The sequence below is a fragment of the Mustela erminea genome, chromosome 13 (genome assembly GCF_009829155.1).
Source record: "Mustela erminea isolate mMusErm1 chromosome 13, mMusErm1.Pri, whole genome shotgun sequence".
NCBI classification, from domain to species: Eukaryota; Metazoa; Chordata; class Mammalia; order Carnivora; family Mustelidae; genus Mustela; species Mustela erminea.
The window spans coordinates 91255208-91271765 of NC_045626.1; the positions used below are offsets into that span (position 1 = coordinate 91255208).

General features: G+C 55.3%; 1 protein-coding gene across 3 annotated transcripts in view; it reads left to right on the forward strand.

Moving 5' to 3' along the window:
* Nucleotides 1-3866: 3866 nt before the first annotated feature.
* ADGRD1 (adhesion G protein-coupled receptor D1) overlaps nt 3867-16558 on the forward strand; it is a 123565-nt gene continuing 110873 nt past the window's right edge. The window contains exons 1-3 of one of the 3 annotated variants that reach the window (XM_032309835.1): nt 3867-4658; nt 4754-4790; nt 14886-14969. In XM_032309835.1, coding sequence (XP_032165726.1) covers nt 4599-4658; nt 4754-4790; nt 14886-14969 — 181 coding nt within the window. In that variant the 5' untranslated portion in view covers nt 3867-4598. Of the gene's footprint in view, nt 4659-4753; nt 4791-14885; nt 14983-16558 lie in introns of those variants that run through there. The other 2 variants (XM_032309836.1, XM_032309837.1) reach the window with 2 other exon arrangements.

The following is a 16558-nucleotide window of genomic DNA, read 5'->3' on the forward strand; positions in this document are numbered from 1 at the left end:
AACGCCTACGGAACAGGGAGCCTGCTGAGGCTTGGGGGTCATTTCTTTTTTCCCCTTTTCAGCTTCATTAAGGTATAATCAACAGATAAGATGGTTCTCTTTGAGTCTATGCTCGGATACATACGTGTTTGACGCGTGTAGAGACGGAGGGATTACCACAGTAGAATTAACACACCCTCACTTCGCACCTGGCTTATTGGCTTATTTATTTATGTGCTTTTTTGGTGAGAACACGCAGGATCTACTCTCGTAGCACATCTGAATTACACCGCTCACTCTTCTCAACTACAGTCACTGCGCTGCCCGGTGGGTCCGCAGACCTCACTTGTCTTTGGTTCTACTTGCTTCTGTGATTCTCTTTATTTATTTTTTAAAGATTTTATTTATTTATTCGATAGACAGATCACAAGTAGGCAGAGAGGCAGGCAGAGAGAGAGGAGGAAGCAGGTTCTCCACTGAACAGAGAGCCTGATGCGGGGCTCGATCCCAGGACCCTTGGGACCATGACCCGCGCCAAAGGCAGAGGCTTTAACCCACTGAGCCACCCAGGCGCCCCTGTGATTCTCTTTAGATCCACATTTAAGGGATGTTAAGGTCCCACTGAAAACAGTTAATTAACGTCTACCTCAATACAAAGCTGATAGACCTTTATCGAAGCGTGACACGCTTTTTCTTTTAAGTCAAGCACACAGGCGCTCCTTCAGAGAGTACTGAATGCCGAATCCCTGTGTACTAGGCTATGTGACCCAGCGATTCCACGTCTGGGAACACATCCCAAGGAAACGAGAACCCTGTGTTAAAGAGACAATTGCACCCGCACGTTATCACAGAGTCACGTGCAGTCCCGAGACCCAGAACCAGCCTGTCTGTTGGTGGGGGGGCATGGTAGGGTGTATATGCCATGCCGTACGGCTTAGCTGACATTGCGTTGATGTCCTGCTGTCTCTGCAGATGTCATTATGCAGTAATTAATTGCATTAATTCCAATAAATGACCCAGCGTTAGGCTGGGTGGAATATGTTGGACAGAAAAAGACAAGTGCCGTATGATCTCCCTGTCATGGGGACTCAGGACAGAGCAGAACAAAGCCGCAGCCCCTGGAAGGAGAGATTGGGTGTGGGGACCGCCCAGGAGGGGAGGAGGGTGCTCACACCGCCCGAACGGGTGAGACCAACCCCGGGACGCACGCCCAGTGTGGCGACACGGCTGTGCGCTTTACAGGGTCCTCGTGGAGAGCAGATCCTAGGAGTTCTCGGGACAGGGAAGAAACATTGTTTTCCGTTCCTCTGTGTGTGCCTCTAGGACACGAGAGATGGTAACTGACTGTGGGGACCGTTTCACCGGGCATGTGAGTCGAAGCAGCTGCCTGGACTTACAGGAGCAGCCGGGTGTCCGACAGCTTGGCGACACCCGGGGTAAGTGCTGGGCCCTATTCTCGGGGCTGAGGACACAAGAACGTCGCTGCTCCGCAGGGCTTGGTTGTGATGGGGAGACACGCGCAGCAGGGGAATGAGGGCTGAACTCGAAAAGGCTATCAGACAGGGAGAGGTGACGCGGAGAAAAGGAGCAGGAAAGGGCGTCAGGGAGGGAGCCCCGAGGCCAGAATGCTGCTCCGGACCGGCCGGAGGCTCACGGGGACTCGCGGTGCTGCGGCCCCGGCCCTGAGCCCACCTGCGCTGCCTCCAAAGTCTGTCCGGCCGGGAAACGGCTCTTCGGGGGAAGGGGCGTCCCTCTCAACGTGGGGAGGAGACGCGGAAGGACAGCTGATGCGAAGTAGCACAAGCAGGTGGTCTGGGGTTCTGGGCAAGCGCCAGTCCCCGGTGAGTGTAGACACCTGCGGGGCGGGCTGCCTGGTTCACTTTACCTGCAATGTTTATGCCGGCCGTGGAGCTGGGGGCCTCCATGATCTGACAGCGCCCCAGAGATCAAAAGGGGGCACAGGCCGCTTTGTTCAGCCGTGGAAACGGGAGAGGTCCGCACAGACAGCGGCCCGTGGAGAGGTGGTTGGGGAAGGCTAGGAAGGGGCGTCCACGCGGCCGCGTCCGTCTGGGGGCGGCGGGAGGAGCCTGCCGGCAGGGAGGACACAGGTGGCAACCTGGGCAGCGGCTACTGTTGCTGCTTGAACGCCTGAGTCTGGGGCTCAGGGCTCACTGGTGCATGAGGGATGCAGCCGCTGCCAGCGGTGATCTGGAACCTTCCGCAGCCAGGCGGGAAGGCTCAGGGCTGCCAGCCTTGGAGGCTAGGGTGCCGCCTGCCCACTTGCCTGACGTTTGAGGTTTGGGTTTCTGTTCTCCCGTGGAGACTGGAAGCCATCTTCGTATCCTCTTTAGGAAGTGCTTGGATTCGGGACTTTCTTCCATTTAAAGTCAGGACGAAGGAGAGAGTGCTCTCCGCTAACGTTTCGCGATGTTCTTGTCTACTTGGGACTCGTCATCACACCGACGTTTATTGGGTGACAGTTTCTCCTCGCCAGGTTTATGGCGTGCTCTCCAGCTCCCAAGCACGGCCTTGGGGGCCTTGTATGCGTCACCTCCCTGTGGGGTAGAAGCGCTGCTCCCTTCCCCGAGACAAGGAGTTGGAAGCACAGGGAGGGTCAGTCATTTCCCTGAGAGCACACAGCTTGCAGGCCTGGGAGGCAGGTGTGGGAAAAAATCATGGAGCAAACTACAGTGCTGACTCCAGTCGTGTGTGTGTGTGCGTGTGTGTGTGAGAGCACGTGCGTGGGAGCCTTGTGTGAGCATGTGCGTATGAGTCTTGTGAGCGTGTGTGAATGAGTGCCTTGTGTGATTGTGGGAGCATGTGTGTGAGCATGTGAGCGAGTGTGTGCATGTGTGAGAGTGTGAGCATGTGTGTGAGCGTGAGCTGAGTGTGAGTATGAGCTGTGTGTGTGAGCATGTGTGTGAGCGTGTGTGTGTGAGTGTGAACTGTGCATGAGCGTGAGCGTGTGTGAGCGTGTGCATGTGTGTGAGCGCGAGCATGTGTGTGAGAGCTGTGTGTGTGTGCATGTGTGTGAGCGGGAGCATGTGTGTGAGCGTGAGCTGTGTGTTAGCATGTGCATGTGTGTGAGTGTGAACTGTGTGTGAGCGTGAGCATGTGTGTGAGAGCATGTGAGGGTGAGCGTGTGCATGTGTGAGCGTGAGCATGTGTGTGTGAGCGTGTGCATGTGTGAGCGTGAGCATGTGTGTGTGAGCATGTGAGTGGGAGCATGTGTGTGAGCATGTGATGTGTGAGTGGGAGCATGTGTGTGAGCATGTGAGTGAGCTGTGCGTGAGCATGTGCATGTGTGAGCATAAACATGTGTGTGAGCTTGTGCATGTGTGTGGGTGTGAGCTGTTGTGAACATGAGCTCTTGTGAGCATGAGCATGTGTGTGTGAGCTATGTGTGAGCATGTGAGTGAGCTGTGTGTGAGCATGTGCATGTGTGATCGTGTGCATGTGCGTGAGTGTGTGCATGTGTGTGAACGTAGGCTGTGTGTGAGCTTGAGCATGTGTGTGTGAGCTGTGTGTGTGAGCTGTGTGTGAGCTTGAGCATGTGTGTGAATGTGAGCTGTGTGTGAGCGTGAGCATGTGTGTGAGCATGTGCGTGTGTGTGAGCGTGTACATGTGTGAGAGCGTGAGCATGTGAGTGAGCATGGTTTGGGGTAGATTGGATTAACTTCTGGTCTTGAGTAAACTGAGGCTCTGGCGGCTCAGGGTTTGACTCCCGGATGCGGGGGAGGGCGGGATTTGGGGTTTGGCGTGAGGATACCGAGGACCCTATAAACACTCCCAGAGCGTTCACCCGCCTCTGAAAGGGTTAACGAGAACAGTGTGGTCAGCACTTATCTGGGGGCACGCGGGTGTGGTTTACTTTCCGTTTCCATCTGTGTATCCCCTTCTGTCTTCCTTCGGACAAGCAAGGCTCAGCTGTCAACACAGTTTAGGGTTTGTCGTGGGATTTCTCGTTAGGAACGGTGGCTCTGACATGGTGGGAGCTGGTGGGAAGCCTCTGCTCTCCCTGGATGCTGAGCCTGTTCCGGCCCGACGTTCTCAACAGACCGGTGTTAGGACCCAGGAAGGACGCCGCAGCGAGGGGTATAAATAGAGAAGCCGCCGGACAAAGTTTGAGCAGAGAGCCTGACATCACTGCCTCTGGCCCGTGCTGGGGCTGAGTCAGGGCGAAGGAAGGAGCCGGCCCGTGGGGCGCACGGGGCCGGTGGGGGGCACACGGGGGCGCACGGGGGGCGCACGGACCGGCGCCTCCGAGAGTCTCCTCGTGCTGCCCACTTCAGGCAAGGAGAGAGGGGCCGGTACGAGCCTGGCTGGAGGCTGAACGGGAGTCCGGAGAGGAAGGGCAGCCCGGACGCCGACGCCGGCCCCGCCGAGCTTTGGGCCTCCCTCCCGAGGCGCCAGCACCCAACACAGTCAGGTTCCCGGACAAGGAAGAGGCGCCCGTGAGCGGGCAGGACGGCTGTGTCTCAGCCTCTACAGAGAAGCAGATCTTCCCCCATCTGGACCCTGTGAAAATGTCCCTTTCCCGGGGCCGTGAAAGTTAGGGCACACGCTTGGCCGCAGAGCTCGGGAACGTGGCGGGATCGTGTCCCGACTCCCCGGGAGCCATGAGGAAGCTGCTCTGGGGCCGGCACTTCTGGCTGCTGCTGCTCTTCTGCGATTTCCAGGTACCGTCTCCCCGGGGCTGTCTCCGAGGTCGGGCTAGGTCTCTGTGCCTCCGCGGCCGTCCCGGGTCTCTGACGCTCCCCTCTTTTGTGTGCAGGTGCACGGAGCCTTCTCCAGGCCGCCAGCCCATCCAGGTAAGGGAGCGTCCTCCGGCACTGTCCACCGCCTGTCCGCCTGCCTGGCGCCGGGTCCCCACACGGTTGGGTCGCTCGTCTCTGGGGCCAGCGTAGGGAGGCCCAGCTGCAGGCCCTTCTGTCCCCGGCTGGCCGCCCTTTGCTCCTGGCGCTCTGCTCATCCTGGCATCAGACGCTGCTGTCTGCAGCTGCGGCGGCCGCCCAGAGGCCTCTGGCTCTTGGTCTCTGCCACCTTAGGATGAAGGGGAGGTGCTGGCTTTCTGTCTGCTGCCCTGACTCCTGCCGTGTGTCTCCAAGCTGACTTAGGGCTCTGTCCTCTCTGTCCCCATCCCAGCTGGGGCTTACTGTCCGTGGGCCAATGCGCGTCCTCGGCCTGCAAGCTGTCCCTGAGTGGTGTGGCCACGTCGCAGGTGCAGGCTTGGGGAAGAAGGGGGTCTGGTGAGCAGCGGGAAGGCCCTGTGGCCGCGGTACCCTTGGCTCCCCTGTGTGTGGGGCTGAGGAACCCGTCGAGGTCCCAGCGCCCATGCTTGGGAGCCATGCGAGAAAACCTGACCCACTGGGGAGCATACCCTGACTCAGAGCTCACACTGGCCTCTGTCCCTGCAGCCCGGCCCCCTCCTGGCACCATCCAGAACCTACGGGCACAGCCAGCATCCCCCAGGCACAAAGCCAGGCCTCTGCTGAGAGTGCCAGGGCCTCAGTCGTGGGGCTGGACCTTCTTCTTTGCAGGTGATCCCGGAGGGCAGGGGGCACAGCCGGAACTACCTGTTTTCATGGCTGGTGCTGCCGTTTCTCTCCAACACACACGCCCAAGTCAAGTCTTCTGTTGGAAAAGGTGTGAGGGCCATGAATCCTGTGTGCTCCCCTTTCCCTAACCAAAGTGCGGACGAAAGAAATCAGGACTCCATGGCTCAGGTGTCATGCTAAGGGGCGCGTGTGCGTCTGCCCTGAGGCTCTCCCCTTCCCGCCGGGCCGGCTAAGGCTCCTGCTGGTTTTCCAGTGGACAAGAGTGAGGGAGGGTGTCAGCGGGCAGATGGGTGCAAGACCCAGGTTGCTGCCCGGCGCAGGAAAGGAAGCCAGGAAGCGGTTTCCGGGTTGTACCCTGGCCACGTGGCCACACATACTTCCACACCATCCACACACATGCACACACATCACACCAGGTACACACACCCACACGTGGGCACACACCACACCACTACACACACCCACATGTGGGCACACATCACACCAGGTACACACAGCCACACGTGGGCACACACCACACCACTACACACACCCACATGTGGGCACACATCACACCAGGTACAAACACCCACACGTGGGCACACATCACACCAGGTACACACATGCACACACATCACACCAGGTATACACACCCACACGTGGGCACACACCACACCAGGTACAAACACCCACACGTGGGCACACATCACACCAGGTACACACATGCACACACATCACACCAGGTACACACACCCACACGTGGGCACACATCACACCAGGTACACACACCCACACGTGGGCACACACCACACCAGGTACACACACCCACATGTGGGCACACATCACACCAGGTACACACATCCACACACATGCACACATCACACCATGTACACACATCCACACGTGGGCACACATCACACCAGGTACACACATCCACACACATGCACACACATCACACCAGGTACACACACCCACACGTGGGCACACATCACACCAGGTACATACATCCACACACATGCACACACATCACACCAGGTACACACACCCACACGTGGGCACACATCACACCAGGTACACACATCCACACACATGCACACACATCTCACCAGGTACACACATCCACACGTGGGCACACACCACACCAGGTACACACATCCACACGTGGGCACACATCACACCAGGTACACACATCCACACACATGCACACACATCACACCAGGTACACACACCCACACGTGGGCACACACCACACCAGGTACACAATCCACATGTGGGCACACATCACACCAGGTACACATACCCACACGTGGGCACACATCACACCAGGTACACGCACCCACACGTGGGCACACACCACACCAGGTACACACACCCACACATGGGCACACATGTCCACACCCACATGCACGCGCACACATCACACCCATACCCATGTATACAGACCCACATGCACACACACAGTCCAAACGCGCCCAGACCTATCCACACGTACACACATGCGTGCACACACACACATGCACACACACACATCCTCTTGTGTGCCTCTAGGCCTTGACCCTCCACGGAAAGGAGCGGTTTGAATTCAGTCTCTGCTCCACACGCAAGCGTTGCTCCTCCCACGCCCTGTCATCGGCCGAAGCCGACTTTGTCTCCCCGTAACTTGTACCCCGGACACCTGACGGGGCAGATGAGCGTGGCCAGCAGCAAGCTCGCCGGCCCGCGGGGAGGGCCGGAGCTGCTCAGCCTCCTTGCCGACGTCCGCGCCCACGGGCTCCCTTCCTGGCTCGCTCCTGCGTCTCGGGGTCTCTCCCGGCCCCCGCGCCGCCCCCGCGCCGTTGACCGTCCGCCACCTGCGCCTCCTCCCGCCTCCGGCACCATAATGACAGAGGCAGGCGCGCCCCGGACGCAACCGTGGGTGCTCCCTTGTGGCCGAAAACCTACTGCTGCGCTTTCTCCCTTCCTCCTTCCTTGTCTCCGTGTCTGTCTGTCTGTGTCTCTCTCCATGTCTCTCACTGTCTCCGTCTCTGTCTCTCTCTGTTTCTCACTGTCTCTGTCTGTCTCTTTGCCTCTCTGTCTCCCTTGATCTCTCTCTGTCTCACTCTTTCTGTCTCTCACTGTCTCCGTCTCTCTCTGTCTCTCACTCTCTCTGCCTCACCTTCTCTGTCTCCCCGTTTCCCCTCCCCTCCCCTCTTCCTGCTCTCTCTCTGGTCCGTCCATCATCTGCTCTCCCTACGTCCTGCAGGGACGTCTGACCCCAGCTCCATGGTCCGTGCGGCACCCCCACCAGGAGGCCGCCTTCCTTTTTGCTTCTGGGGGCACCGACCTTCAGGGTCCTGGGAGCCTAGCCCAGCCCCTGCCCACAAATTCACTCACAGACACAGACACCGGCAGGGAGCCCGTTCCTGGAGGGGGAGCCTTTGCAAACCACTAGACCCCACCCCGCGGGGAACGGCTCTGTGAGCTGTCGCCGTGAATTCTGGGGAACGTGGAGCCGCATTGAAAACTGGCAGCATAGTGGGTGCTTGGACGTGGATTCTGTGGGGTCCCCACACGGCCCTCTCCTGCAGGAGGGGCTCTTCCGGTGAGGGCAGGTGGTTTGCCCGAGGTCGCCGGTGAGATGTGGCAGTGACCTCAGCAGCTCTCAGTGGGCTCAGACACATAAGGACACGTGGGGACCACGAGGGCATGGGAGGGGCTGAGCAGCAGGTGTGCCCAGGACGTGGGGCCGGCCTCCGGGAGGGCCCCTTGTTCCCACGGTGGCCACTCCAGACATGCCGTCTTAAGGTGTGCCAGGACTGGCAAGGCCTCCCTGTCTTGCCGTGACCTTGCACACTGCGTCCCGCGCGGGAGATGTTCAACCGGGGTGGGCCTGACCATGCGCCGTGGGTCACACATGAGTGGAATCAGTGAGCACGGCCCGCCTGCCACACGATGGCTCCCGGGGGCACCGTCATCGGCTTGTCTGTCCACACCAGCCCAGGCAACAAGGCATGGACCAGATGTGTGTCTCTACTGTGTAGATAGGTATTCAGTTCTGTAAATCATTGAACGACCGCTCTAGATCGCTCGGAGCCTTCGTTATTATCTGTGTTTATCTGTGACCGTGGACTTTCATTTTGGAGACAGGACGGCATTAAGCCTTTCCTCTGGCCCGGGCTGCTGAGTCCGTGCTCCGCTCCGGGGGTGGTGCTGGGAAGCGCGGTGGTAGATAGACGTAAGCTGTACATGGCGCCAGCGGAGAGATCGTGGGGATTACAGAGTTCACCCATGTGCCGATTATTTAACTTCTCTAATGAGGAAAAGGGACCTTCTACATCCCTGTTATCCAGCCGCTCCCAGGCCTGGGGTACCCAGAGCATGTAATCCCCTCTGGCCACAGACTGGTTATTTCTCTGTGCAGATCAACAGTCCGCTCTCTTTATTTATGTATCTTTTAATGGAGGCATAATGGACAGACAACATTATTTTAGGTTCAGGTATACGACGTCATGAGTCAGGATCTGTACATATTGCAAAATGATCAGCAAAATGAGGCAAATTAACATCGGTCAGCGCCACAGGGTTACAGGGTCTGCGAGGGGCTGTCCGAGCTGCCGGGTCCCGCCAGAAACTCCATTCTTCCCAGTGCAAAGAAAAGTGTTCCTGAAGGAGTTTTTAAAAATAATGCTTATACTCTACTGAACAAACGGAAGTGTGATCAATGGAGATTTGGGGGTATGTATAGTTCAGAAGTGTGTGTGTGTGTGTATGTTCTATGTTCATCCGTTCATGTATTCACGATTGCGTTTCCTCATCCATTCTGCCTACATAGTTTGAACAAATTTATCGCTAAGCTTACCCTTTTGGGGAGAATCCAAATGCAAAAATCTGGATTACACAGACAGACACACACCCTGGGCGTGTGTTAGATGTGAGACTGTGGTACAGATGGACCAGAGGATCTGACACAGCAGACATGTCAACAAACAAAAGAATTCAAGGACTAGTTAGTGCTGTGGGCAAACAGGGAAGGAGCTGCCAGTGCGGAGGGTGATGGCGCGTGGGCTGCGCTCCTGCCTGAGGCTCCTGTGGTCCGGTGCCGGGGGAAGAGCATTGCAGGCGGCGGGCACCGCGGGGAGTCCCGCGGGGAGACCAAGGAGGAACGGTCCGGGCCAGCTCCGTGACTGGCGGGGACTGATCTCCTCCGTGGCGTGCACTGCTGTTGAACGAGGCATGGGACGCCGTGACAGACTTCCCTACGGTGTCAGGGGAAGACGGTTCCCGCTCACGAGTCCTAGAGAAGGGGCGGGCGTGCGGGATCCGGAGGAGCACGGAAAGGGAAGAGGAAAAGTCGTGTTAACGGTCCTCTGCGGCACGAGTGGTCGCGTGTCCCTGCTTCTCACCAGGCTGAGTCCAGCACGTGGCATCTGGATGAGAATTTGTTCCTGGAGAACCCGTTATAACCGTCGTGGTGTCAGCCAAATACCTCTCCCCCCTCCCCCCATTTTATTCTTTAGGGCCACATGTCCCAGGAGGAGCCGTGTAATGATCAGGCTGACGGTGTGTCGAAGCAGACACACAGACTTCACGGGGTTCATCCATGGAAACAGGGGTGTCTGTAGAACCTGGACATCCCAGGTCCCCTTCTTTTTGGGAACGTGGCTCCTGGGGGTCTTTCTTGGTCCCCAAAGGATGAAATTTGCCCGATCTGATGACACTTGTAGGGCTGTAGGCTTTTACGCCTGCGGTTTTAAAGGGGAACCTACGTGCTAAATTTAGTTTCTTAGGCACAATTTGTAAGTACTGCCCAATGCTTTAGTTAAAATAATCACCTTAATTGAGACATTAAGATTTGGGAAGATTTTGAATAAAGAACCTCCAGGATCTGGGAACCTACAAGGGGGAAAGCTGGCCGTGCTGGGCGGATCTCCCTGCAGAGCCGTGGGGACTGGCAGGGACTGGCGGGGAGACACACACACACACACACACACACACACACACACACACGCACACCTCCCTGCCGGCTGCAGCCCCCATCCCCCGAGACCGAGACTGGCAGCCCCACCCAGGCGGCTCTCGTTTCCAGCCCTGCTGTGATTTGCTGCTCTGGGCCTGCTGGGGACAGGGAGGGTCTGTCCTGTGAGCACCCTCCCGGCCGGCCCCCGTGCGCATTTCACGGTGCAAGCCCGCCACTGCATCTCCATCCCTGCAAACCTGCATCTCAGCGTGGTCCATATGTGACATCGGGGGCGACGCGGTGGGACGTTATCCTTGCCGGAAGCACAGGGATGTGGGATAGCAGGCCCTCGGCGGACCCCCACCCCCTTCTCTCACACACTCTTGCTAGCTCCGGGGGCTCCCTGTGCGAACAAGGCCACCCTCTCTTTCCTCTGTCAGCCTTTGCACCCAGCACGGGTGGTGGGGGATTGAAATTAGGGATGATCGGGAAGGACTTGCCATCCGCAGCGTGGCCTGGGCGACAGCGTGGGTTGTGAAGAAGATTCCGCACCTGTTCTTTGCACGAGGGATGTCATTCCCTTTTCTGATCCGCCACCCCAGACCCTGCCGCCCGCCTGCCCCAGATGAACTGGATAACAAGTCAATGATGTTTCCCCTCTTCAAAATGAATATCCTACACTTGGGGCGCGGGGGGTGGGGGTGGAGAAAAGCGTGGTAGAAATGGAAATGAGTGTTCTGGATAATGAGGTCTCAGAGTCTCCATATTGCGTGGATCGAATAGTACCATGTCTAGTGAACGTTGGCGAATCCACGTTTTGAATTTTTAAAGCAACGCACGTGCGAACGTTTGAATAGGACCGAAATAGAAAGGAATGGGGCGCCTGGGTGGCTCAGTGGGTTAAAGCCTCTGCCTTCGGCTCAGATCATGATCCCAGGGTCCTGGGATCGAGTCCCGCATCGGGCTCTCTGCTCAGCAGGGAGCCTGCTTCCTCCTCTCTCTCTCTGCCTGCCTCTCTGCCTACTCGTGATCTCTGTCTGTCGAATGATTAAATAAAATCTTAGAAAAGGAAAAGAAATAGAAAGGAATAGAAACCTTCTCACGCCTTCCCTCCAGTCTCTCCATTTCCTTGCCCCTAAAATACGGCGGTCCATTTCCGGGCGTCCATGCAAAGTCTCTCTCTCCATCCCCCCTCCCTCCTGGCCTGCCGAACAACTACATTTTCCACAGTTGGCACTAACACATTTTCCTCACACCTTGATTTTTTTGACAGTACAGCTTGAGGAACGTTCCACATCAGGACACGTGTATCAGCCTTGTCCTAATGACTTCCTGGTCCACTGAGTAGCTGCTCCGTCCGTACGACCTGGCTCCTTGGCCGATAAGCACTGTCTTTGTTCACGTGTTCTCAATACGATAAAAAATACATAGATCTTGCGACAAATACCCCTGTACGTAGCTCTCTGATCCCAGGTGTGAGTCTGTCTCTAGCACCAACTTCCAGGAGCTGAATTACTAGCTCAGAGTGCACTTAAAATTCGTGTCATCGTTGTGGTCTTGCCCTCCAGAAAGACCGTACCTTCTGCCAAAAATGTGGCAGAACTCGCCAGCTTAGAACATCTAACTGTTGGTCCGTCGGCAGGGTGAGCTGGGACAGGGAGCTCAGGGCGGTTTACACTCGCCTCTGAAAATGATGAGCAGTGTTGGACGCCTTTTCATAAATTTAAAAATAATTTGCGTTCCTTTTTCTTTCAACTGCCTGTTGCTGTCCTTTGCCCCAATGTTCTGTTGGTCTAAATTTTCTGAATAGTGGGAGTTTTAATGAGGACAATAAATTCAATACATTCCTTTAAAAAGAAATCAGGCATTTCTGCCGCGTGTATTACATAAACATCACTTCCCGGTTCAATTTAGCTTGATTGATTTTTATGTATGGAAATATTTTAAAAATGCACATAGATTTATCACCTGGTTTCCTTATAAGCTTTTATATTTTATTTTCATTGCATTGAAGGCTTTAAAAAATTTTTTTAAAAAGATTTTATTTATTTATTGGACAGAAATCACAACTAGGCAGAGAGGCAGGCAGAAGGGGGTGGGGGGAGCAGGCTCCTTGCTGAGCAGAGAGCCAGATGCAGGGCTCGATCCTAGGACTTTGGGATCATGACCTGAGCCGAAGGCAGAGGCTTAACCCACTGAGCCACCCAGGCGCCCCTAAAAAAATTTTTTTTAAAAATTATTTTATTTGCGATAGAGCGAGAGACAGAGTGTGAGCGGGGGCGGGGGAGTGGCAGGCAGAGGGAGAAGCAGACTCCCCGCTGAGCAGGGAGGTCGATGCCGGACCCGATCCCAGGATCCCAGGATTGTGGCCTGACCCGAAAGCAGATGCTTAACTCACTGAGCCCCCCAGGTGTCCCTACGTGTAAAGTTTGTTCTTCTGGAAATTGTTATGGTAGAGAGAGTGAGTTAGGGATCTCGGTGTTTTGCAGACGGCTAGTTGGCCCTGAGACTTCTATTGTGTGCTGCTCCTCTGGTGTGAAAGACCCCTTTTGTCATAAGCTGGTTTCACGAGTGCGCGGCGGTGTTTATGGGGCTTTCCCACCGAACCGTCGACTCGTACGCCGCTCTGGGTCCTCTCTGGAGCCGTGACCTTGTGACGGTCTCACTGCGTGGGGGCCGGGCCCCCCACCCCTGTCGCCGTCCCCCTGCAGGTTTGTGGGTTTTTCTTGCTTGTTTCCTTTTCTAGATGGTGAGCTTTCTCTCACACAAAATCTCTCAGCACGTTTACAACGACTCTCCTTGCGTTTAGGTATGAATTCGAGGGTGGGTGGACATTTTTATGACTTAGACTTCTCTTTCCCCAAAATAGGTTACAAAATTCTTCATTATCCAAGGGTTCTTGTCCGTCCCTCGGTATTATTTTATTGTTTTCTCCAAGAGAATTGTGTACGGTTCTCAATTTTTGGCACTTAAATGTCTTCTCTTCGTGGGCTATGTTTACAAAGGAGAACTCCTCTTCCGCTCCGTTTTCGCGTTATCGTTTGAAGACAGGGAAACTGTGGACTTTCGCGGGTCACATCTGTATAAATCTCCTTACTCATTTCTTTCCTGGTGGGTCACCGGCTTCGTTTACCAAATTCTTTCCTTATTTGTAAGGCTGTCTCGTTTTTTTCATTCTCCTTATGAGGCATACCTCATTTGAAAATAACGACCTCATTACCTCCTCTTAAAACATTTTTTTACAATGAATAACACAGACGACTTTATTAATTTTTGCTTCTCTGTGATCCGGCATCTCCTTTGGGAGTTTGATGATCATGTCGTCATCTGGGCCATTGTGTCCACTTCCGGGAACTAATCACAGAGAACTAATCCGGGAGCAGATTGGAGCTGGGCGAGGGGCTGAGCGTGTTGGGCGAGGCACGGCCCCAGGACGATCCCCAAGACCCCACCACGGAACCTGGGGAGGAGCAAATAGATGAAACAGTTCATGGGGTATTAAGTGGGATGAGCAGAGTAGGACACGGTCAGTCTTCACGAGATCCTGTCTACTCAGAGTGCAAGGGTCATGAAGGAAATCTGCAAGCGGTTAATTTTTAGTATGTTGGAAGGAGAGTGAGAGCAGAAAGAGCAGGAGATGCTTTGGGGAGACCCAGAGTGAGCCTTCCGTGTCAAACCAAGTCAGCGGGCGATTTCTGAAGCAGCTCCGGACCCTCATCTCTACAAATAGGCCAACAAGATAATTACCTGACAGGTTATTGTTACAATAAAACAAGGAGGTGCTGTCAAGAGCCTTATATGATGTCAGTAATATTGGTGCCGGTTTCCTCTTCTTTTTAAATCCTTTTAAACTTGGGGCGCCTGGGTGGCTCAGTCATTAAACATCTGCCTTCAGCTCAGGTCCGGATCCCAGCGTCGTGGGATCAAGCCCCGCATCAGGCTCCCTGCTCAGCGGGAAACCTGCTTCTCCCTCTCCCATTCCCCCTGCTTGTGTTCCCTCTCTCACTGTCTCTCTCTCTGTCAAATAAATAAAATCTTTAAAAAAAAAATCACATTAACCTTATTTCTTTCCCTGGCTTGATTGCACCAGCTATGTCCTCTAAAACAGCATCAGCAATAACAGAACAAGGTTCTTGCCTTTCTCCTGACCCTAACGGACATGCTTCCTGTTGGGCCCCTTGATGCATGGGGGTTGCTGTTCCCTTCGGTTCAGAGGTCTCCGCTCATTCCTGTTTATCACGCTTTATCCTGTCAAGGAAAAATTCACCCATTTTAATTTATTAAGAGTCCTTTATTCAAAGTGTTGAATTTATCCAAATTCCTCTTCAGTGACTCCCGCATCCCGTGATGTTTCTTCTCCCTTCACTCACGACGGAGGGGAGCGGTTCTGCCGTCCTGACGCTGATTTCCCACGCCTCTTCTTCTCCCCGCAGGGTTTGAGGTCTTGGCGTCTGCTTCCCATTACTGGCCGTTGGAAAATGTGGACGGGATCCAGGAGCTTCAGGACACAACTGGAGGTAGACACGGGTGGCGAGAGAACCCGAGGCCGCAGGGACGGGTGACACGGGGCCAGGGGGCCGTCAGGGGACACCAACGTGGACAGCGTCCACTTGGAAGCCGGGAGATTAACGGAGATTGGTGCCTGGTGGGGGCCTTCTCCCAATCACCGTTCACCCAAAGTATTTTGCAGAAGCTTGACACAGTTTTTATCACAGAAGGACAGAACTTGTGATTCAAAATACCATTAATGTGTGGGCTTTCCCCCGATAGCCTTAAAGCAAAAGCAGCTGTCGGAGGCCCGAAGCTGCAGGTGGTGGGTCAGTCTGCCTACGGGTCTAGGTGTCCATTTTCTAGGTAGACAGACCTACCAAACGGGGATGCATTTGAGCCGACTGCTGAGGGGCGTGACAACCGGCACAACAGTGCACGTCCGGGGGGTTGCTGTTTCCCTTGGCAGAGGTACCCCCACCGACCAATCAGCTTCTGCACACATCACTGGCCACTACTTTGAAAAGACCGAACATCTCCCAAGATGCTCCCAACGTCCCCAACTCCACGGAAAGCACAGTCTCTGTCCGCCCGAATTCAGACGTTGGCCCCAAGGAGGAGCCCCACATGCCCCTAAGCACTGTCTCCCTTTCCAGTAAGAAACTTTTCCCCACTATAAGTGGTCGGTGCTTCGGGATGCTTTCGCATTTCAATATTCATTTCCTTACCGTTCTTGATTATGTCGTGGGCAGCAAGGGCTTTGCCGCTGGCCCAGCACAGGCTCACATCGGGTCTCTTCCAGTTCTGTGCAGTGGGGTTTTTTAAAAAACCCACACGCTGCTGACAACGATGCTCTCCACACTGGCACGCCGGCGTCTTCCATCCCCTGGGACTTCACGTGCTGCCAGAAATTGCCGCCTAAGATTCTAAAACGTTTCCCTTAACATTTGCAAACTGGGAAGCATTCTAGCTGGAATCTGGGCCACGGGTGTCCCCAGAATGGGGCCGTCAAGGAGTGGGGACCTCTGGATGGTGGAAGGGGCCACCAGGGCAAGACCAGCCCAGGAGCCCTCTGTGCCCCCCCTGCCTTCCGGCTTGCACACAGCGAGCCAGCGCCCCACACGGAAGACCTGTCTGGAGCTCCGTGTTTTGTCCGAAAGGTCTGAGCCACGGGGATGTAAGCTGCCTGTGGAGGTCATGACACGACTTCCCCCTCTGTTACAATCTCATCTCTCTTCCCAGGGCCTTTATTTTAAACCCTGTGAGGAGAGACCATCCCAGCAAGTGGAAAGGCGCTGTCGACGTAATTCCCAGTTCAGGATGCAGAAAGTCACCTTTTAGTCGTTATTTCAAACAGTAGCTCAGATAATGATATTCCTGTCCCAACCGCTCACCACAGCTCACTGTTGGGATCAAACCAGTGGCTTAGGGTGTCTCGAACACCTGTCCCTCAGGGAGTTCTCGTAAAGCCCTACAAGCGCCAAGACCCAATTGGTTTGTGGCTGAATTTTGTTGACCGATGTGTTAACTTCCCGGGAAACTCAGTGTGTTCGCGCGTGTCCCAGAACACGCGAAGGGGGTTGGTGTCCCTGCAGGCCGTTGACCTGTGTGATCCTCA